Below are 21,743 nucleotides of genomic sequence, written 5' to 3'. Positions count from 1 at the left end.
TCCAAGAACAGGAATAGAACCGGTCTGATACCCCCAAGCCTGTGAAGGGCAAGATGCATGTAAATAGCAGGCATGGCCATTGTAAATGAAGAAAGTGTTTCATTACACAAAATGTGGTTCCTTCAAACATGAGAAAGCTATGGCAACAGAAAGCAAAACTAATATACTGACACATAACTGCCTCTCACACCCGGGAGACTGTCCAAAACATAAATCACATTCCGACCATCTCCCTTGGCCTTGATTCCACTGCGTCAACCAAAGCATCCAATGCCCCATCAGTGAGGCGTTCCGCCCTCTGCCTCACCCTTTCCATGTCTTGCTGGGCTGGGGCCCCACAAGTAGGCTCCCACCGCTTTGAAGGCCTACAAGGCAGTGAGTGTGTCTGGTGATGCCAATTGACTTGCCCCTTTAAGAGCTGGCCGGCGCCAGTGTGTCTCAGGGAAAGTGATTATTGACAGCACCTTCGCTGCGCCCCGCCGCCGCAAAATTGGGTTGCGCCGCCGGGTTAGCGCCTTAAGAGTAGCATGCAGCGCCTGATTTAGCGCCGCAGTCACCTTTAGGGGGCGCTGCAACCCAATATCGCGCTAGGTGGCGCTAAATTGCGCCTGGCGCTAAACTATGCGCATCGCCAGGACCAGCGCCCGAAACGCGGCTATACCAAATTACTAGGCCACTGACTCTCACTGGGGTACAGTTCCAAAGACATTGGCTCTCACTGGGGTACAGTTCCACAGACACTGACTCTCACTGGGGTGCACTTCCACAGACACTGACTCTCACTGGGGTACAGTTCCACAGACACTGACTCTCACTGGGGTGCACTTCCACAGACACCGACTCTTACTGGGGTACAGTTCCACAGGCACTAACTCTCACTGGGGTACGGGTCCCACAGGCACTGACTCTCACTGGGGTACAGTTCCACAGACACTGACTCTCACTGGGGTACAGTTCCACAGACACTGACTCTCACTGGGGTGCACTTCCACAGACACTGACTCTCACTGGGGTACAGTTCCACAGACACTGACTCTCACTGGGGTACAGTTCCACAGACACCGACTCTCACTGGGGTACAGTTCCACAGGCACTAACTCTCACTGGGGTACAGTTCCACAGGCACTGACTCTCACTGGGGTACAGTTCCACAGACACTGACTCTCACTGGGGTACAGTTCCACAGACACTGACTCTCACTGGGGTGCACTTCCACAGACACTGACTCTCACTGGGGTACAGTTCCACAGACACTGACTCTCACTGGGGTACAGTTCCACAGACACCGACTCTCACTGGGGTACAGTTCCACAGGCACTAACTCTCACTGGGGTACAGTTCCACAGGCACTGACTCTCACTGGGGTACAGTTCCACAGACACTGACTCTCACTGGGGTACAGTTCCACAGACACCGACTCTCACTGGGGTACAGTTCCACAGACACTGACTCTCACTGGGGTACAGTTCCACAGACACTGACTCTCACTGGGGTACAGTTCCACAGACACTGACTCTCACTGGGCTACAGTTCCACAGACACCGACTCTCACTGGGGTACAGTTCCAAAGGCACTGACTCTCACTGGGGTACAGTTCCAGAGGCACTGACTCTCACTGGGGTACAGTTCCACAGACACCGACTCTCACTGGGGTACAGTTCCACAGGCACCGACTCTCACTGGGGTACAGTTCCACAGGCACTGACTCTCACTGGGGTACAGTTCCACAGGCACCGACTCTCAATGGGGGTGAGGTCAGCTGTTGGGATCTCGGGCAGTGAGGACAGATGTTGGGATCTCAGGCAGTAGGAACAGGTGTTGGGATCTCAGGCAGTGGGAACAGATGTTGGGATCGCTGGCAGTGAGGACAGATGTTGGGATCGCGGGCAGTGAGGACAGATGTTGGGATCGCGGGCAGTGAGGACAGATGGTGGGATCTCGGGCAGTGGGAACAGATGGTGGGATCTCGGGCAGTGAGGACAGATGTTGGGATCTCGGGCAGTGGGAACAGATGGTGGGATCTCGGGCAGTGGGAACAGATGGTGGGATCTCGGGCAGTGAGGACAGATGTTGGGATCGCTGGCAGTGGGAACAGATGGTGGGATCTCGGGCAGTGAGGACAGATGTTGGGATCGCTGGCAGTCGGAACAGATGTTGGGATCTCGGGCAGTGAGGACAGATGTTGGGGTCGCTGGCAGTGGGAACAGATGGTGGGATCTCAGGCAGTGAGGACAGATGTTGGAATCTCGGGCAGTGGGAACAGATGTTGGGATCTCAGGCAGTGGGAACAGATGTTGGGATCTCAGGCAGTAGGAACAGATGTTGGAATCTCGGGCAGTGGGAACAGATGTTGGGATCTCAGGCAGTGGGAACAGATGTTGGGATCTCAGGCAGTAGGAACAGATGTTGGAATCTCGGGCAGTGAGGACAGATGGTGGGATCTCGGGCAGTAGGAACAGATGTTGGGATCTCGGGCAGTGGGAACAGATGTTGGAATCTCGGGCACTGAGGACAGATGGTGGGATCTCCGGCAGTGAGGACAGATGGTGGGATCTCGGGCAGTGAGGACAGATGGTGGGATCTCGGGCAGTGGGAACAGATGTTGGAATCTCGGGCAGTGGGAACAGATGTTGGGATCTCAGGCAGTGGGAACAGATGTTGGGATCTCGGGCAGTGGGAACAGATGTTGGGATCTCAGGCAGTGGGAACAGATGTTGGAATCTCGGGCAGTGGGAACAGATGTTGGGATCTCGGGCAGTGGGAACAGATGTTGGGATCTCAGGCAGTGGGAACAGATGTTGGGATCTCGGGCAGTGGGAACAGATGTTGGGATCTCAGGCAGTGGGAACAGATGTTGAGATCTCAGGCAGTAGGAACAGATGTTGGAATCTCGGGCAGTGAGGACTGAAGTTGGGATCGCGGGCAGTGAGGACAGATGGTGGGATCTCGGGCAGTGAGGACAGATGTTGGGATGCTACAGTTAGCCCTTGGTTGAAGAAGTGGAATGTTAGACAGGATTCTGGCTTCTAATCTCTCACTGGTGACCCCGGCGGAAATGGTGAGCTTGGATGTCACGGCTGGATTCTGAAGGCACATTAAATTCCCCAACCTCTCCTTCCTTATTCCTACTCTTTTCTGCACTGTGGGCCTTGTCCTCTCTCCTCTTGACACTCACTAGTTTGACTCAGATTTGAAGACTGGTTATGGAGCAAGGTAGGCAAATGCTCCTGTGGCTGTGACCTGTGTCCCAGCGAGAGTCCGCACCTGCCGCGGCTAATATTGCCATTGTGTTCGTGACAGTCTGTTCTGCCTTTCTTCCTTGTTTAGAACTCGGAGCTGCTAGTGCGAGTCAAGCACCTGGAGACGTGCGAATGCAGGAAGCCCATGTGCTCGTGGCAGGGGAGGGAATACGAGGAGGGGCAGTCGTGGGACCAGGACCCCTGCAGCACCTGTGCCTGCACCAAGGGAGAGGTACACTGCTCAAAGCGGGGTGACAGACCCCTCTGTCAGGGTGAGTACTGCACACTGGGATGAGGAGAAGGGAGGGCCAAATGCTTTGAACCCCAATACAAATTGGCCATGAAATTCGGCTCCTTTGCGACTGCCGTTAGCGCATCTGGAGAGCGTTAACGGGATGTAAAGGGCTTATCGCCCGGGTGGGGGCGCCCCCCAGAATCTCCCCGGGCCACTGCGCCGCCGGGGATGACGTCATCGCTGTGCACCACGACCCCTTAGCGTCCCGCCGTGACCCCTTAGTGCCCTGTGGCAGAGACTCGGCTGCGCCCTGCAAGCCTGCCGCGAGTGGTGTCAGCGCCAGCCTCACGAGTTGTCGCTTTTAGCCTGTCTCACGCTCTGAACATTGTGCTTTGTTTCCAGATCCCTGTTTTACCAACCCCTGCAGGAATGGGGGCCTCTGCCAACATCTCACCTCTGACTCCGGGCGGCAACCCTCAGGATTTACATGCAACTGCCCCGCGACATTCTCGGGACGTCTGTGTGAGGAGCCGATGATCCAGGTAGTGACACCCTGAGCAGTTCATGGGAAAGGCTGAATGTATTCATCATCATTGTATAAAACAGGAAACACACAGCCCGACATGGTAATCTGTCCAATGAGAACATTGTAAATGGCCATTGGGTCCATCGAAGCCCATCCCTCCAGTCCCCTAACTCTCCTATCGAAGCCCATCCCTCCAGTCCCCTAACTCTCCCATCGAAGCCCATCCTTCCAGTTCCCTAATCCTCCCATCGAAGCCCATCCCTCCAGTTCACTAGCTCTCCCATCGAAGCCCATCCTTCCAGTTCCCTAATTCTCCCATCGAAGCCCATCCCTCCAGTTCACTAGCTCTCCCATTGAAGCCCATCCCTCCAGTCCCCTAACTCTCCCATCAAAGCCCATCCCTCCAGTCCCCTAACTCTCCCATCGAAGCCCATCCTTCCAGTTCCCTAATTCTCCCATCGAAGCCCATCCCTCCAGTTCACTAGCTCTCCCATCAAAGCCCATCCCTCCAGTCCCGTAACTCTCTCATCGAAGCCCATCCTTCCAGTTCCCTAATTCTCCCATCGAAGCCCATCCCTCCAGTTCACTAGCTCTCCCATCAAAGCCCATCCCTCCAGTCCCGTAACTCTCTCATCGAAGCCCATCCCTCCAGTCCCCTAACTCTCCCATCAAATGTAAGAAGTCACACAACACCAGGTTATAGTCCAACAGGTTTATTTGAAATCACAAGCTTTCGGAGCACTGCTCCTTCGTCGGGTGAAGTGGAGAAATGCATAAAGACACAGCTTATATAGTCAGAGAATAATGTCAGATGTTTACAGGTAATCTTTCCAACTGCCATTTATCACACCTCGGCAGAGAGATAATCACAGCAATCAAAGGTGTGAATGGTGTCCAAACAGGTCAGTCAGGAAAACATTACATCAAAGAACAATGAGGTGGGGTCACAAGGGGTCAAATGTTGCAGATGCTGGGGTCTGTATGAAAAACAAAAAAACAGACAAAAAACATTTTTTTTTGCTGGAAATCACAGCAGGTCCGGCCGCATCTGTGTAGAGAGAACAAGCCAACGACGACCCGAGTCTGGATGACCCTATGTCAGGTGGGGTTACATGTAACATGACATGAACCCAAGATCCCTGACTGACCTGTTTGGACACCATTCAGACCTTTGATTGCTGTGATTATCTCTCTGCCGAGGTGTGATAAATGGCAGTTGGAAAGATTACCTGCAAACATCTGACATTATTCTCTGACAATATAAGCTGTGTCTTTATGCATTTCTCCACTTCACCCGACGAAGGAGCAGCGCTCCGAAAGCTTGTGATTTCAAATAAAGCTGTTGGACTATAACCTGGTGTTGTGTGACTTCTTACACTTGTCCACCCCAGTCCAACTCCGGCATCTCCACATCATGTCTCCCATCAAAGCCCATCCCTCCAGTCCCGCAATTCTCCCATCGACGCCCATCCCTGTAGTCCCCTAATTCCCCCATGGAAGCCCATCCCTCCGGTTCACTAATTCTCCCATCGAAGCCCATCCCTCCAGTCCCCTAACTCTCCCATCGAAGCCCATCCCTCCAGTCCCCTAACTCTCCCATCGAAGCCCATCCCTCCAGTCCCCTAACTCTCCCATCAAAGCCCATCCCTGTAGTCATCTAACTGTCCCATCGAAGCCCATCCTTCCAGTTCCCTAACTCTCCCATCGAAGCCCATCCCTCCGGTTCCCTAACTCTCCCATCGAAGCCCATCCCTCCAGTCCCCTAACTCTCCCGTCGAAGCCCATCCCTCCGGTTCCCTAACTCTCCCATCGAAGCCCATCCCTCCAGTCCCCTAACTCTCCCGTCGAAGCCCATCCCTCCAGTCCCCTAACTCTCCCATCGAAGCCCATCCCTCCAGTCCCCTAACTCTCCCATCGAAGCCCATCCCTCCAGTCCCCTAACTCTCCCATCAAAGCCCATCCCTGTAGTCATCTAACTCTCCCATCGAAGCCCATCCCTCCAGTCCCCTAACTCTCCCATCGAAGCCCATCCCTCCAGTCCCCTAACTCTCCCATCGAAGCCCATCTCTCCAGTCCCCTAACTCTCCCATCGAAGCCCATCCCTCCAGTCCCCTAACTCTCCCATCAAAGCCCATCCCTCCAGTCCCCTAACTCTCCCATCGAAGCCCATCCCTCCAGTCCCCTAACTCTCCCATCAAAGCCCATCCCTGTAGTCATCTAACTCTCCCATCGAAGCTCAGCCCTCTAGTTCCCTAACTCTCCCATCGAAGCCCATCCCTCCAGTCCCCTAACTCTCCCATCGAAGCCCATCCCTCCAGTCCCCTAACTCTCCCATCAAAGCCCATCCCTGTAGTCATCTAACTCTCCCATCGAAGCCCATCCCTCCAGTCCCCTAACTCTCCCATCGAAGCCCATCCCTCCAGTCCCCTAACTCTCCCATCGAAGCCCATCCCTGTAGTCCCCTAACTCTCCCATCGAAGCCCATCCCTCCAGTCCCCTAACTCTCCCATCGAAGCCCATCCCTCCAGTTCCCTAACTCTCCCATCGAAGCTCAGCCCTCCAGTCCCCTAACTCTCCCATCGAAGCTCAGCCCTCCAGTCCCCTAACTCTCCCATCGAAGCTCAGCCCTCCAGTCCCCTAACTCTCCTATCGAAGCCCATCCCTGTAGTCCCCTAACTCTCCCATCGAAGCTCAGCCCTCCAGTCCCCTAACTCTCCCATCGAAGCTCAGCCCTCCAGTCCCCTAACTCTCCCATCGAAGCTCAGCCCTCCAGTCCCCTAACTCTCCCATCGAAGCTCAGCCCTCCAGTCCCATAACTCTCCCATCGAAGCCCATCCCTCCGGTTCCCTAACTCTCCCATCGAAGCTCAGCCCTCCAGTCCCCTAACTCTCCCATCGAAGCTCAGCCCTCCAGTCCCCTAACTCTCCCATCGAAGCCCATCCCTCCAGTCCCCTAACTCTCCCATCGAAGCTCAGCCCTCCAGTCCCCTAACTCTCCCATCGAAGCCCATCCCTCCAGTCCCCTAACTCTCCCATCGAAGCCCATCCCTCCAGTCCCCTAACTCTCCCATCGAAGCCCATCCCTCCAGTCCCCTAATTCTCCCATCGAAGCCCATTCCTCCAGTCCCCTAACTCTCCCATCGAAGCCCATCCCTCCAGTCCCCTAACTCTCCCATCGAAGCCCATCCCTCCAGTCCCCTAACTCTCCCATCGAAGCCCATCCCTCCAGTCCCCTAACTCTCCCATCGAAGCCCATCCCTCCAGTCCCCTAACTCTCCCATCGAAGCCCATCCCTCCAGTCCCCTAACTCTCCCATCGAAGCCCATCCCTCCAGTCCCCTAATTCTCCCATCGAAGCCCATCCCTCCAGTCCCCTAACTCTCCCATCGAAGCCCATCCCTCCAGTCCCCTAACTCTCCCATCGAAGCCCATCCCTCCAGTCCCCTAACTCTCCCATCGAAGCCCATCCCTCCAGTCCCCTAATTCTCCCATCAAAGCCCATCCCTCCAGTCCCCTCACTCTCCCATCGAAGCCCATCCCTCCAGTCCCTTAACTCTCCCATCGAAGCTCAGCCCTCCAGTCCCCTAACTCTCCCATCGAAGCCCATCCCTCTAGTTCCCTAACTCTCCCATCGAAGCCCATCCCTCCAGTCCCCTAACTCTCCCATCGAAGCCCATCCCTCCAGTTCCCTAACTCTCCCATCGAAGCCCATCCCTCCAGTCCCCTAACTCTCCCATCGAAGCCCATCCCTCCAGTCCCCTAACTCTCCCATCGAAGCCCATCCCTCCAGTCCCCTAACTCTCCCATCGAAGCCCATCCCTCCAGTCCCCTAACTCTCCCGTCGAAGCCCATCCCTCCAGTCCCCTAACTCTCCCATCGAAGCTCAGCCTTCCAGTCCCCTAACTCTCCCATCGAAGCCCATCCCTCCAGTCCCCTAACTCTCCCATCGAAGCCCATCCCTCCAGTCCCCTAACTCTCCCATCGAAGCCCATCCCTCCAGTCCCCTAATTCTCCCATCAAAGCCCATCCCTCCAGTCCCCTAACTCTCCCATCGAAGCCCATCCCTCCAGTCCCCTAACTCTCCCATCGAAGCCCATCCCTCCAGTCCCCTAACTCTCCCATCGAAGCCCATCCCTCCAGTCCCCTAACTCTCCCATCGAAGCCCATCCCTCTAGTTCCCTAACTCTCCCATCGAAGCCCATCCCTCCAGTCCCCTAACTCTCCCATCGAAGCCCATCCCTCCAGTCCCCTAACTCTCCCATCGAAGCCCATCCCTCCAGTCCCCTAACTCTCCCATCGAAGCCCATCCCTCCAGTCCCCTAACTCTCCCATCGAAGCCCATCCCTCCAGTCCCCTAACTCTCCCATCGAAGCTCATCCCTCCAGTCCCCTAACTCTCCCATCGAAGCCCATCCCTCCAGTCCCCTAACTCTCCCATCGAAGCCCATCCCTCTAGTTCCCTAACTCTCCCATCGAAGCCCATCCCTCCAGTCCCCTAACTCTCCCATCGAAGCCCATCCCTCCAGTCCCCTAACTCTCCCATCGAAGCCCATCCCTCCAGTCCCCTAACTCTCCCATCGAAGCTCATCCCTCCAGTCCCCTAACTCTCCCATCGAAGCCCATCCCTCCAGTCCCCTAACTCTCCCATCGAAGCCCATCCCTCCAGTCCCCTAACTCTCCCATCGAAGCTCAGCCCTCCAGTCCCCTAACTCTCCCATCGAAGCCCATCCCTCCAGTCCCCTAACTCTCCCATCGAAGCCCATCCCTCCAGTCCCCTAACTCTCCCATCGAAGCCCATCCCTCCAGTCCCCTAACTCTCCCATCGAAGCCCATCCCTCCAGTCCCCTAACTCTCCCATCGAAGCCCATCCCTCCAGTCCCCTAACTCTCCCATCGAAGCCCATCCCTCCAGTCCCCTAACTCTCCCATCGAAGCCCATCCCTCCAGTCCCCTAACTCTCCCATCGAAGCTCATCCCTCCAGTCCCCTAACTCTCCCATCGAAGCCCATCCCTCCAGTCCCCTAACTCTCCCATCGAAGCCCATCCCTCTAGTTCCCTAACTCTCCCATCGAAGCCCATCCCTCCAGTCCCCTAACTCTCCCATCGAAGCCCATCCCTCCAGTCCCCTAACTCTCCCATCGAAGCCCATCCCTCCAGTCCCCTAACTCTCCCATCGAAGCTCATCCCTCCAGTCCCCTAACTCTCCCATCGAAGCCCATCCCTCCAGTCCCCTAACTCTCCCATCGAAGCCCATCCCTCCAGTCCCCTAACTCTCCCATCGAAGCTCAGCCCTCCAGTCCCCTAACTCTCCCATCGAAGCCCATCCCTCCAGTCCCCTAACTCTCCCATCGAAGCCCATCCCTCCAGTCCCCTAACTCTCCCATCGAAGCCCATCCCTCCAGTCCCCTAACTCTCCCATCGAAGCCCATCCCTCCAGTCCCCTAACTCTCCCATCGAAGCTCAGCCCTCCAGTCCCCTAACTCTCCCATCGAAGCTCAGCCCTCCAGTCCCCTAACTCTCCCATCGAAGCCCATCCCTCCAGTCCCCTAACTCTCCCATCGAAGCCCATCCCTCCAGTCCCCTAACTCTCCCATCGAAGCTCAGCCCTCCAGTTCCCTAATTCTCCCATCGAAGCTCCGCCCTCCAGTCCCCTAACTCTCCTATCGAAGCCCATCCCTCTAGTTCCCTAATTCTCAAGGGCAAGAGAGTCAGCAACTTCAGGGCGGGGTGGGGGAGGGGGAAGAGTTGGCACTGACCAGCCGAGTTCAGTTATTTTGGTGCTTTGGCCATAAATGCAGGGCATTATATAGTGTGTGTTTGGTGGATGACCTTTAACCCTGTTTGTTCTGCAGGCCTGCTCTCTGCCCAGGGTTGAAGGTGGTTGTAATGGCAGACACAGCGTTCCTACGAGGCGCTGGTTTTACAGCAACCCCTCGGGCCTGTGTGAGGAGTTTGATTACAGCGGCTGTGGCGGGAACAGCAACAACTTTGAAACACACGAGGAATGCAAGAGGCGATGTGAGGTTGGAGCTTGCTGCTTCCGCCAGCCAAAACTGACCAACGTTCTGATTGGCTACGACCACGAAGGATACGATCGCTATGGATACAACACATCCAACCTGGACCGGACTGGAAGGCAGGTGGTGGCGTTTAACCCCGTGCGTTCTGGGCCTGCATTGTTTGGGCCGAACGGCCAGGTCTTCAGTGGTCTGAGTGATGGACGAGAGTTTGACAAGTACGGGTTTGACAAACAGGGGTACGACCGGGATGGATTCCACAAGGTCACTGGGTTTAACCTCACGGGACACAACAAGAAAGGGGAGCACGATTCCCGAGGGGAATTTGATGCGGCTGGATTCAATGCAGAGGGTTACAACCGAGCCCAGTTTGACTGTGTTGGGATCAACCGTGAGGGGTTCAACTATCTTGGTTTCTGCGCAGCCTATGTCTATCACTGTGAATATCTGCCATCCTCTCACTGCCAGGCCATCAATAGAGCTGACCTGAGGAGAGAAGTGGTCAGCTTCAGGCCAGGCCGAAGGTGTGAGGATGTCCCCTGTGGCCAGAGCTGTGGCTGCACTTTCCATGGCCGCTCATATCGCTTTGGAGAGTCCTTTGAGTACGGTTGCGAGATCTGTCTGTGCAGCTACACCGGGGTGATTGAGTGCAACTGTCGGCAAGTCAGTCAACGCAAGGAGATCCGGGACATGATGGCCGGCGAGATGAAGGTTTACCAGGCGGCAATACGAGATCTCTACCTCAAACAGGGTATGGCCTCATCTCTGCTCCACATCACTGTGTGGGAGCGCGTGTGTGTGTGTGAGGGAGCGCGTGTGTGTGTGAGGGAGCGCGTGTGTGTGTGAGGGAGTGCGTGTGTGTGTGAGGGAGTGCGTGTGTGTGTGAGGGAGTGCGTGTGTGTGTGAGGGAGTGCGTGTGTGAGGGAGTGCGTGTGTGTGTGAGGGAGCGTGTGTGTGTGTAAGGGAGTGCGTGTGTGTGTGAGGGAGTGCGTGTGTGTGTGAGGGAGCGTGTGTGTGTGTGAGGGAGCACTTGTGTGTGTGTGTGAGGGAGCGTGTGTGTGAGGAAGCGTGTGTGTGTGAGGAAGCGTGTGTGTGTGAGGGAGCATATGTGTTTGTGAGGGAGCGTGTGTGTGTGTGAGGGAGCACGTGTGTGTGTGTGAGGGAGCACGTGCGTGTGTGTGTGAGGGAGCACGTGTGTGTGTGTGTGTGTGAGGGAGCACGTGCGTGTGTGAGGGAGCAGTGTGTGTGTGTAAGGGAGTGCGTGTGTGAGGGAGCATGTGTGCGTGTGAGGGAGCGTGTGTGTGAGGGGGCGTGTGTTTGTGTGTGTGAGGGGAGCGCGCATGTGTGCATGAGGGAGTGCGTGCGTGCGCACATGTGTGTGAGGGAGTGCGCGTCTGTGCGTGTGAGGGAGCGCGCCCATGTGAAGAAGCGGCGTGTGTATGCATGCGCGCATGTGTGCGCCTGAGAGAGCGCTTGTGTGCGCAAGAGTGGTAGCACAGTATTTTTTCATGGAGGGGACAACATAGCTGAGTCTAATCCGGTCCTTATTTGCCAATCCCCCTAAACATGCACCCTCACCCACACACACACATGCGCACACATGCACACAAATACACATGCGTATGTGTGTGTGCGGGTGTGGTGCCATGTTTCAGATGAGATGTTAAAGCGAGGCTCCGTCTGCCCTCTCAGCTGGACGTAAACGATCCCATGGCACTATTCGAAGAGCAGGGGAGTTCTCCCTGGTGTCCTGGCCAATATTTATCCCTCAACTGACGTAGCTAAACAGATTGTGGCCAACTGTTACATCAACACCAAATGTTGGGGCACAGGAGAAACAGGTATCTACAGGTTCACCAACAGGGGGGCTCCCCTCTCCCCCAAAAATCCCAATCTCACCTATCCATCAAACTAGTCAATGCATTCTCTGGCTCTGAATGTGATGGAGGGGTGGTATCCCAGCATTCATAGCAGTAGTGAAAGTCACCTATTAAAACTATAGGCCCCATAAGCCCCAAGATACTGTTACTGCCACAGTTGGGGAATATTTACGGGATTGTATGACACAGCTTCATCCGTTACTTTAGCTGCTTATTTTCCCTCAACCAACACCACTAAAACTGATGAACTAATTCATCTCATTCCTGTTTGTGGGATCTTGCTGTGCACAAATTGGCAGCCGTGTTTCCTACATGACAACAGTGACTACACTTCATTGGCCGTAAAAAGCTCTGGGACGTCCTGAGGTGGTGAAAGGCGTTCTAGAAATGCAGGTTCCTTCTTAACGCTTTACCATGACTCGACAGGTACCTGGGACGAATTTGCTCAGTTGAGAGCAGAGTACGCTCCACAGGCCAATGGGCAGTCCACCTTCCTCCCCTGGCATCGTTACTTCCTCCGCACAGTGGAGCGGGAGCTGCAGAAGATATCGTGTGACATCAGCATCCCATACTTCGAATGGACCATTGATGCAGGTTCGATGGAGAGCTCCACCGTGTGGCAGGGAAACTTCTTTGGGCCGAACGGAGACTCAGAGATGGACTGCATCTCCCATCACCCTTTCCAACAGGACAGTGAGTGGGTACCTTGCCTCCGTCGGCGGTTCAACTCTTCCGTCACTCTGCCGGATGCGATCAACGTCCAGCTGATATTGGCAGAAGAAGACTTCGACCAATTCTCCATTCAGATGGAGGCCATCTCGGGGCTCTTCCATCTCTGGGTCGGAGGTCACATGGCCTCTCCTTTCAGTCCATACGATCCAATCTTTCTGTCCCATTATGCATTTGTGGACAAGCTTTGGACTCACTGGCAAGACCGCAGCTCCAGCGGTTTGCCCCGTTACCCTCCTGAACTCCGATTTGTGAAGATGAAGCCATTTGACATCGCCCCAGATGACCTCCTCTTGTCTCAGCAGCAGCTCTGCACAATGTATGTCCCAGTCACACTTGGTGCTCCTTGCAACTATACAACCCCCAATTCCCCCCTCCATGACCAGGGGGGCTACGACAGGCACGGCTACGACAGGCACGGCTACAACAGGGAAGGTTTTGATCAAAATGCACAACCGGACCTACGAGGAATGTACGATGTGCATGGGTACGACCGGCAGGGTTACGATCGCAGTGGCTTTGACCTATCCGGTTGGGATCAGTATGGCTATGGCAGAGACCATTTCAACCGGGACGGTTTTGACATTGAAGGGTTCGACGTTTCAGGATACAATCGGTACGGCTTCAATCGGTCTCAAGTCACGTCATTTGGAATGAGGAAAGATGAGTCCTACCTGCCTTACATTGAGGTGGAAGTCATTGAGTCACTCTTTGACAGCGGCTATAACACCTACGGATACAACAAGTTTGGCTTGGATAAGAATGGGTTTGATGTGTTTGGTTTTGATGAGGATGGCTATGACAAGGACAACTGTAATTACTTCTTCAGAGGCCCACATCACATGAGATTCTACTTCTTCGTCCAGCAGCAGTTGTACATGGCAAACCCTGAGCTGCTCCTCAACATTAAACGTATCTGCCCCCCAGTAACCCCACTCCCAGACTGGTGGCTCGTTCAGAACTGGATGACCACCGATGTGCAAGAGACTGTCACCATCATCCGGCATGTTGAGCAGAAGTGGGCCTCCCATCACCCGTTTGACAGCGGATATACCCCCAGCATCACCTCGGTGAAAGACAATGACCTTTGGCTTCCTGTGACCCCTGACCTCAGGTAGGCGTGTAGTCTGAGTGTCCATTAATTGTTTATTGATGATTGATTATGGTGCTGGTGCTGATTTTATAAGTGGGTGTGACCCCTTGTTTCAGGACATCTCATCACTGACTCCCCAACCAGCGGAAAGAGTCTTCCTCTATTCAATCTGTCAATCTATTCATAATTTTAAAACAATCTCTAAAAGCTCCCTGAGCCTCCTGTGCTCCGGTGGGAACAGTCCCAGTATCTCAAGTCTCTCCTCCAAACTCTAGTTTCCATCCCTGGAATCCTGGTGAATCTACACTGTCCGCTCGCTCTGCTTTAAATGTCCTCCTTTCTATAATGGAGGCCAGAACTGCACACAGTCTCTAACTGTGACCTCACCAAGCTTTTAAATTAACTTATCATTCCTTCTTTACGTGCCCATTTTGAGAAGGTTTTTTTCTCTCTCATTTCCACAAATTCATTTCCACATCGCCAAAGGTAAAAACTGCCATGAACCAGCACAATTGGACAGCGTTTTAGAAGGTCATTTAAAAAAAAATTTTGCTATAAAAATATTCCTTGATGTGTTTAAGAGTAGTATCTAGGTGCAGTTTGATTAATACAGCTGAAAATGGGTTTATCACAAAAAATAAGCATTTTTAATCACAGTGTCGATCCACCACCTGTGAGTAACCTGATTTTAAATTACTGAAAATGGCTTTAAAAAATATACAAAATTATTTTCTAGTTACGTTGGGGTACAGTAGTCAGCTTCTTAGTAAAATTTTTTAAATTACATTCAAAAGCTTTTAAAACGTGCCTATTAGTGACCGTCTGCCCAAAAGAACAAGTTTAATTTAGGAGCCTCCTTGAAGGCCTGCAAATGAGTGCAATTAGTGGAAACTCCCAATGGCGATTAGTTCACCCTGTGGGCGTGGCCAGTTTTGTGGGCGGGGCCGCCTCTAGCGGATGTTTTTTAAACTAGTGCAAAAGATCGCGGAAACTCGATTTGCACCAAATATAATTTCCGCTTAACATTCCACGATCTTTTGCGCCGGTTACGTCGATTTCGGGCGAATTGCGCCGAAAAAAACAGCACAATTGAGGAAAAACGCTAGGCCTGTGCCCCGTTTATAAAAGTTATAGAATGCTCTTGGCTTTTTATAGTTTTATCTACCTGCACTCGCACTCTCAGTATTGTGTATTTAATCCCATAGCTCTCTCTGTCTCTGAGCTCGGTGATGTTTTACTCTCTCTGAGCTCGGTGATGTTTTACTCTCTGAGCTCGGTGATGTTTTACTCTCTCTGAGCTCGGTGATGTTTTACTCTCTGAGCTCGGTGATGTTTTACTCTCTCTGAGTTCGGTGATGTTTTACTCTCTGAGCTCGGTGATGTTTTACTCTCTGAGCTCGGTGATGTTTTACTGTCTCTGATCTTTCGTTGACCTCTCACCCGCCTGTGTTCTCATGCCCCGTAGGTTTTGCTTCGAGCTGCACTGGTATTCAGGCTGTCCGATTGGCACTCTGCCAGTCAGCTGCCCTGATCTCTGCCAGGATGCCGAGTGCCTGGGATTCCCGAGTGCCGAGTGCCGGGTCCATCGCTGCGGCACCTGCTTCAGCGAGTGGTATGACCGAGAGACGGGCCGCCACGTCATGTGTCAGGGTTGGTTACTGGCGACCTCCAGTCAATGTGTTCTATCTACTTGTGATTACTCACTTTGTAATTAATGACTGATATAAGGCTGAGGTTTGTGAATTGGTGAGGGGATGGGGAGGGGATAGGCGAGATGAGGGTGGGGTGAAGTGTGGGAGCTGGATGGGGGTGGGGTGAAGGGGATGGGAGGGGTTGGGCTGAGGGGATGGGGAGATGAGGAGGCGAGATGAGGGTGGGGTGAAGTGCGGGAGGTGGATAGGGCGTGGGGAGAGGTGGATGGGGTGAGGTGAGGTGGGTGGGAGGTGGGCTGAGGGGCATGGATCGGGGGTGAAGTGAGGGTGTGGGCTGAGGGAGGTGAGGTTGGTGAGGTGAGTTGAGAGAGGTGGAGTGGGTGGGTGAGAGGCTGAGGTGGGTGAGGGTGTCGGTGAGGGGTTCCCCAGACTGGGATCAATGCCCGGATTTTTTTTATATCATTGAATGGGGAGACGAGGCTACTGGGCATTTTTCTAACTCTGTACGCGGTGAGATATTTCCAGCACAGACATGGTCTTTGCTAGGCGCACGCTGCCTGCTCGGATTTAATGATATGGACTATGTTTAGGTACAAGCCAAGTGTCGTTGTGTTGGGTTCGATTCCTGTGATTGGTGTCAAAAATCAGGGTGGCTAAAGCTCTCTGCCCTACTCCTAGTACTGATGAATGGGATCCGAACACCTCCAGTTCCATTCCCTCTCCCCCTCATTCCCATCCATTCCCCATCAATTCCCTCTCCCCCTCATTGCCATCCCCCTCATTCCCATTCATTCCCTCTCCCCCTCATTCCCATTCATTCCCTCTCCCCCTCATTCCCATCCATTCCCTCTCCCCCTCATTGCCATCGTTCCCTCTCCCTTTTATTCCAATCCATTCCCTCTCCTCCTCATTCTCATCCATTCCCTCTCCCCCTCTTCCCCATCCATTTCCTCTTCCCCTCATTCCCATCCGTTCCCTCTTCCCCTCATTCCCATCCGTTCCCTCTTCCCCATTCCCTTCCGTTCCCTCTTCCCCCTCATTCACATTCATTCCCTCTCCCATTCATTCCCATCCATTCCCTCTCCCTTCATTCCCATCTATTCACTCTCCCCCCTCATTCCCATCCATTCCCCATCCATTCCCTCTCCCCCTCATTACATCCATTCCCCCCCCCTCATTCCCATCCATTCCCTCTCCCCTTCATTCCCATCCAAGTGTTGCCCAGCTATGTCCTGGCCACAAAAAGCAGGACAAATCCAATCCGGCCAATTACCACCCCATCAGTCTACTCTCAATCATCAGCAAAGTGATGGAAGGTGTCGTCGACAGTGCTATCAAGCAGCACTTACTCACCAATAACCTGCTCACCAATGCTCATTTTTGGTTCTGCCAGGACCATAATAATATAGGAACATAAGAATTAGGAGCAGGATTAGGCCGTATGGTCCTTCAAGCCTGCTCCGCCATTCAATAAGATCATGGCTGATCTTTGACCTCAACGCCACTTTCCCACACGATCCCCATATCCCTTGATTCCCCTAGAATCCAAAAATCTATCTATCTCTATGACCACTCAGCTCCAGACCTCATTACAGCCTTGGTCCAAACATGGACAAAAGAGCGGAATTCCAACAGTGAGGTGAGAGTGACTGCCCTTGACATCAAGGCAGCATTTGGCCGAGTGTGGCATCAAAGAGCCCTAGTAAAATTTAAGTCAATGGGAATCAGGGGGAAAACACTCCATTGGCTGGAGTCACATCTAGCACAAAGGAAGATGGTTGTGGTTATTGGAGGCAAATTATCTCAGCTCCAGGACATAACTGCAGGAGTTCTTCGGGGCAGTGTCCCAGGCCCAACATTCTTCAAATGCTTCATTAATGACCTTCCCTCCATCATAAAGTCAGAACTGGGGATGTTTGCTGATGACTGCACAGTGTTCAGTTCCACTCGCAACTCCTCAAGATAATGAAATATTCCATGACCGCATGCAGCAAGACCGGGACAACATTCAGGCTTGGGCTGATAAGTGGCAAGTAACATTCACACCACAAAAGTGCCAGGCAATGACTATCTCCAACAAGAGAGAGTCTAACTACCACCCCTTGACATTCAATGGCATTACCATTGCCGAATCCTCCACTATCAACATCCTGGGGGTCACCATTGACCAGAAACTTAACTGGACCAGCCACATAAATACTGTGGCAGCAAGAGCAGGTCAGAGGCTAGGTATTCTGCAGCAAGTGACTCACCTCCTGACTCCCCAAAGCCTATCCACTATCTGCAAGACACAAGTCAGGAGTGTGATGGAATACTCTCCACTTGCCTGGATGAGTGCAGCTCCAACAACACTCAAGAAGCTCGACACCATCCAGGACAAAGCATCCGTGCACCGTGGCTGCTGTGTGTTCCATCTACAAGATGCACTGTAGTAACTCACCAAGGCTTCTTCGACAACACCTCCCAAACCCGTGACCTCTTCCACATAGAAAGACAAGGGCAGCAGGCACCTGGGAACACCACCACCTGCAAGTTCCTCTCCAAGTCACACATCATCCTGACTTGGAATTATATTGTCGCTGAGTCAAAATCCTGGAACTCCCTATCTAACAGCACTGTGGGAGTACCGTCACCACACGGACAGCTGCAGTTCAAGGCAGCTCACCACCACCTTCTCAAAGGCTATTAGGGATGGGCAATAAATGCTGGCCTTACCAGCAACACCCACATCCCATGAACGAATAAAAAAAGAAAAATTCCCTCTCCCTCATTTCCATCTGGTCTCTCTGTTCTTTGTCAAACCAAAGCTTGGGGATTGCCACTGGAATCGGATGAGTGTGATCCCCATCATCTGACATAATTGGCCGTGCATACGGGTTTTGAAAATGTCACATGCTCATGTATCATATGATCAAAGTCCGGGAATACATTCAACCTGAGCTGCCGACCCTCGGGATGGGGAGACCCCCCTCAGTTTGTGTTTGTTGATAATGCCAACACCAAACAGGCCTCCAACAAGATGATTATCGAATCCAAACTCCGACAGCTGGCATGTTTGGGGATTAGAGGTGTAGAGAACAACTCTGGGCAATTTATGGGCTGCTTCTGTGCTGTAACATTCTACATCTGAGGGTGAGATTCTATGGTTCTTTGATCTGTCGATGCTGCCGATACTGTTAATCAACTGTCGGTAACTATCCCTAGCTGATAGACCTGTCTGTTTCTGTTTATTGCTCTCTCCATACTCTGTTTATAACTCGCACCCTCTACCTCGCGCTCTCTCGCTCTCTTGCACTCTCCTGCTCTCTGTTTACGAACTCTGATTTTCTTCATTCCAGGTTGTATAGATGATACGGGCATGAGTCACGTGGATGGTTCGAGTTGGCATTCTGGATGTCAGCTATGTATGTGCCAGGGTGGTGCTGTCTCCTGCTCGAAGCTGCCCTGCCCAGACCCTGTGACCTGCCGACACCCAGCCCAGGACCCGAGTCAATGCTGTTCTTCTTGTGATGGTACAGCTCGTTCCCCATCCATCATTCCCTGAAGCTTGCTCGATGTATTCTCATCAATATTAAAATGCACTGACCTGCAGAAGGTGTTAAAGGCGAAGACCAACAAGGGGCAAAAATTCACAAACCCCCAGTGAGAGCAAAGATAACCCTGGCTTCTCCACTACAAACCGTCTCCTTAAACCTCTCTCCTCTGCCATTCTGCCCACACCCCTGCCCCTTCCGCCTCTCCCCTTCTCCCCTTTAGATAATATAGGTGATGGGTGTCAGGGACTTGGGAAATGATGTAGATGGTCTGAGATCTAGCAGATGGATTCTCCTGTGGATATGAAGGTCAGGTGAAGTATATTGGAAGTAATGGGGACTGTCTGTTGGCAGAGGATGAAATGTTTGGGAGTGATCACCAACACCTAGGAAATATGTGGTCAGTGTGAGGCTGTTATTAATGAGGTAAATCAAGAGAGAACTGGGCTACAGATCACAGCAAGTTCCAGTGACGTTGTACAGAGGAGTGGGGCCAGTTCAGGAATGTGGGTACAGTACGGGGCACCCCACCTCAAAAAGGATATTTAGATCCATTTGAAGGATGAGGGAAGAGTGACGAGGGCAGTTCAGGTCTTTAGGGGATTGAGTTGTGAAGAAAAATGCGAGACTAAAGAGGGAAGGGGGCGGAGGACATGATCCAGATCCGGGAATAACAGAAGGTGTAGAGAGACAGGAATAAGCAAGCAATTTAATTTAATTGTGAGAGAGAGAGATTCACAATACGGGGGAGGGAGGGTTAGAGGGAGATTAATAGATGTGTTTTTTCACAGGGTTCAGGAGAGAGTGCTGACACTGGATGGGATCGGGGTGGGTGTGGCTTTTCGGGGAGTGGCTTGAGTCTGTGGGAAGAATAGTGTTTTGTTGTTCTAAGTTCCTGATATTTCTATCCGGTATTTTATTCCTGATAAAGCATCATGGTGACCAGGGGAAGGGCGGTTAATGTTCAGGTGGTTCGGGGTTGGGGGCTCAAGAATTTGAAATAATTTTCAAACTATCTTCTACCTGTTAAAGGTTGTAGTTACAACGGGCAGACATTTCAGAATGGAGACTCAGTCATCGTCGACACTTGCGCATCCTGTGTGTGTTTGGTGAGTAAATACAGGAGAGAGTCAACACCTTCAGGGGAGGGGGGAGAGAGTCAGCACCTTCAGGGGAGGGGGCGAGAGTCAGCACCTTCAGGGGAGGGGGGAGAGAGTCAGCACCTTCAGGGGAGGGGGGAGAGAGTCAGCACCTTCAGGGGAGGGGGGAGAGAGTCAGCACCTTCAGGGGAGGGGGGAGAGAGTCAGCACCTTCAGGGGAGGGGGCGAGAGTCAGCACCTTCAGGGGAGGGGGCGAGAGTCAGCACCTTCAGGGGAGGGGGGAGAGAGTCAGCACCTTCAGGGGAGGGGGAGAGAGTCAGCACCTTCAGGGGAGGGGGGAGAGAGTCAGCACCTTCAGGGGAGGGGGGAGAGAGTCAGCACCTTCAGGGGAGGGGGGAGAGAGTCAGCACCTTCAGGGGAGGGGGGAGAGTCAGCACCTTCAGGGGAGGGGAGAGAGAGTCAGCACCTTCAGGGGAGGGGGGAGAGAGTCAGCACCTTCAGGGGAGGGGGGAGAGAGACAGCACCTTCAGGGGAGGGGGGAGAGAGACAGCACCTTCAGGGGAGGGGGGAGAGAGTCAGCACCTTCAGGGGAGGGGGGAGAGAGTCAGCACCTTCAGGGGAGGGGGGAGAGAGTCAGCACCTTCAGGGGAGGGGGGAGAGAGTCAGCACCTTCAGGGGAGGGGGGAGAGAGTCAGCACCTTCAGGGGAGGGGGGAGAGAGTCAGCACCTTCAGGGGAGGGGGGAGAGAGTCAGCACCTTCAGGGTAGAGGTTGTGATGAAACAATGAAACGTGGTTATTTGGTTAGTTGTATTCTGTGAGATCAGGTTTGTTGTGAAGCCGGTCATTGATCAGATGCTTGACGTTCTGTTGAAGAATGGAGATGTGTCCTGTGCCCCCGTGCAGTGCCAGGCTCTGAGCTGTAAGGACGCTGTGAAGAAACCAGGATCTTGCTGCCCAGAGTGTCCCCATGGTGAGTGGTGAATGACGAGAGATCTCGCTGGTCTGTTCGGTATTTATTCTCTCAATTCCTACCTTACAATCATTCTTCCCGGAAACTGGGCATGAAACTGTTGGGACCACACTCCGGCCCCTTCACTAATTACATAGACAGCCCTGGGGGGCGGGGAATGAAAGGGTTGGCAACAGTTTAATATGCCGAGCTGCGGGTGAAGAGTAGAGAAACTCAAGGTTTGGGGTTTGGGGTGGGGGTGCTCACAGAGGTGTATAAGATACACCGGAACAGCTGCTGCATTGCCTGATTACTGTATGATGCATTGTTTTATAGAGGCAGGAGCATCATGCATGGTGAATGATGCCGGCAAAGTGGGACTGTGTCCCTTTTAAATCCACAAACTCCATCCCCCCCATCCTGACCACTGTCTCAGGCTAAACCAGGCTTTTCACAACTTCAACATCCTATTTGACCCTGAGCTGAGCTTCCGACCACATATCTATCGCTCCATCACCAAGACCGCCTACTTCCACCTCCTTAACATCGCCTGACTCCGCCCCCGCCTCAGCTCATCTGCCGAAACCCTCGTCCTTGTCTTTTGTTACCTCTAGACTTGACTATTCTAATTCTCTCCTGGCCAGCCTCCCACCTTGCACGCTCCGTAAGCTTATGGGGGGGAGGGAGGATCGGGGTCCTGAGTGGGCGGGGGTGAGGGACGAGGGGGATGGGGTGGTGTCTTTGGTCACCTGTTCTAATGTCTCCTTCTTGACTCGGTGTCAATATTTGTTTG

At 53.2% G+C, this 21,743-nt stretch overlaps 1 protein-coding gene across 2 annotated transcripts in view; it reads left to right on the top strand.

Annotated features, from left to right (window-relative positions):
* The window catches only part of kcp (kielin cysteine rich BMP regulator), a 209,490-nt gene that overhangs the window by 48,199 nt on the left and 139,548 nt on the right, over positions 1-21,743 (top strand). For both annotated transcript variants that reach the window (XM_086010530.1, XM_086010531.1), the window contains exons 5-12: positions 3,328-3,511; positions 3,877-4,016; positions 9,849-10,764; positions 12,320-13,736; positions 15,181-15,365; positions 18,706-18,879; positions 19,933-20,009; positions 20,875-20,971. In XM_086010530.1, coding sequence (XP_085866656.1) covers positions 3,328-3,511; positions 3,877-4,016; positions 9,849-10,764; positions 12,320-13,736; positions 15,181-15,365; positions 18,706-18,879; positions 19,933-20,009; positions 20,875-20,971 — 3,190 coding nt within the window. The remainder of the gene's footprint in view (positions 1-3,327; positions 3,512-3,876; positions 4,017-9,848; positions 10,765-12,319; positions 13,737-15,180; positions 15,366-18,705; positions 18,880-19,932; positions 20,010-20,874; positions 20,972-21,743) is intronic.

The sequence above is a fragment of the Somniosus microcephalus genome, chromosome 17 (assembly GCF_052327205.1).
Source record: "Somniosus microcephalus isolate GS21.2 chromosome 17, FLI_Smic_1.0, whole genome shotgun sequence".
Lineage (NCBI taxonomy): Eukaryota > Metazoa > Chordata > Chondrichthyes > Squaliformes > Somniosidae > Somniosus > Somniosus microcephalus.
Note: the sequence above shows the minus strand (reverse complement) of the source record. Positions and strands in the feature narration are given on the sequence as shown.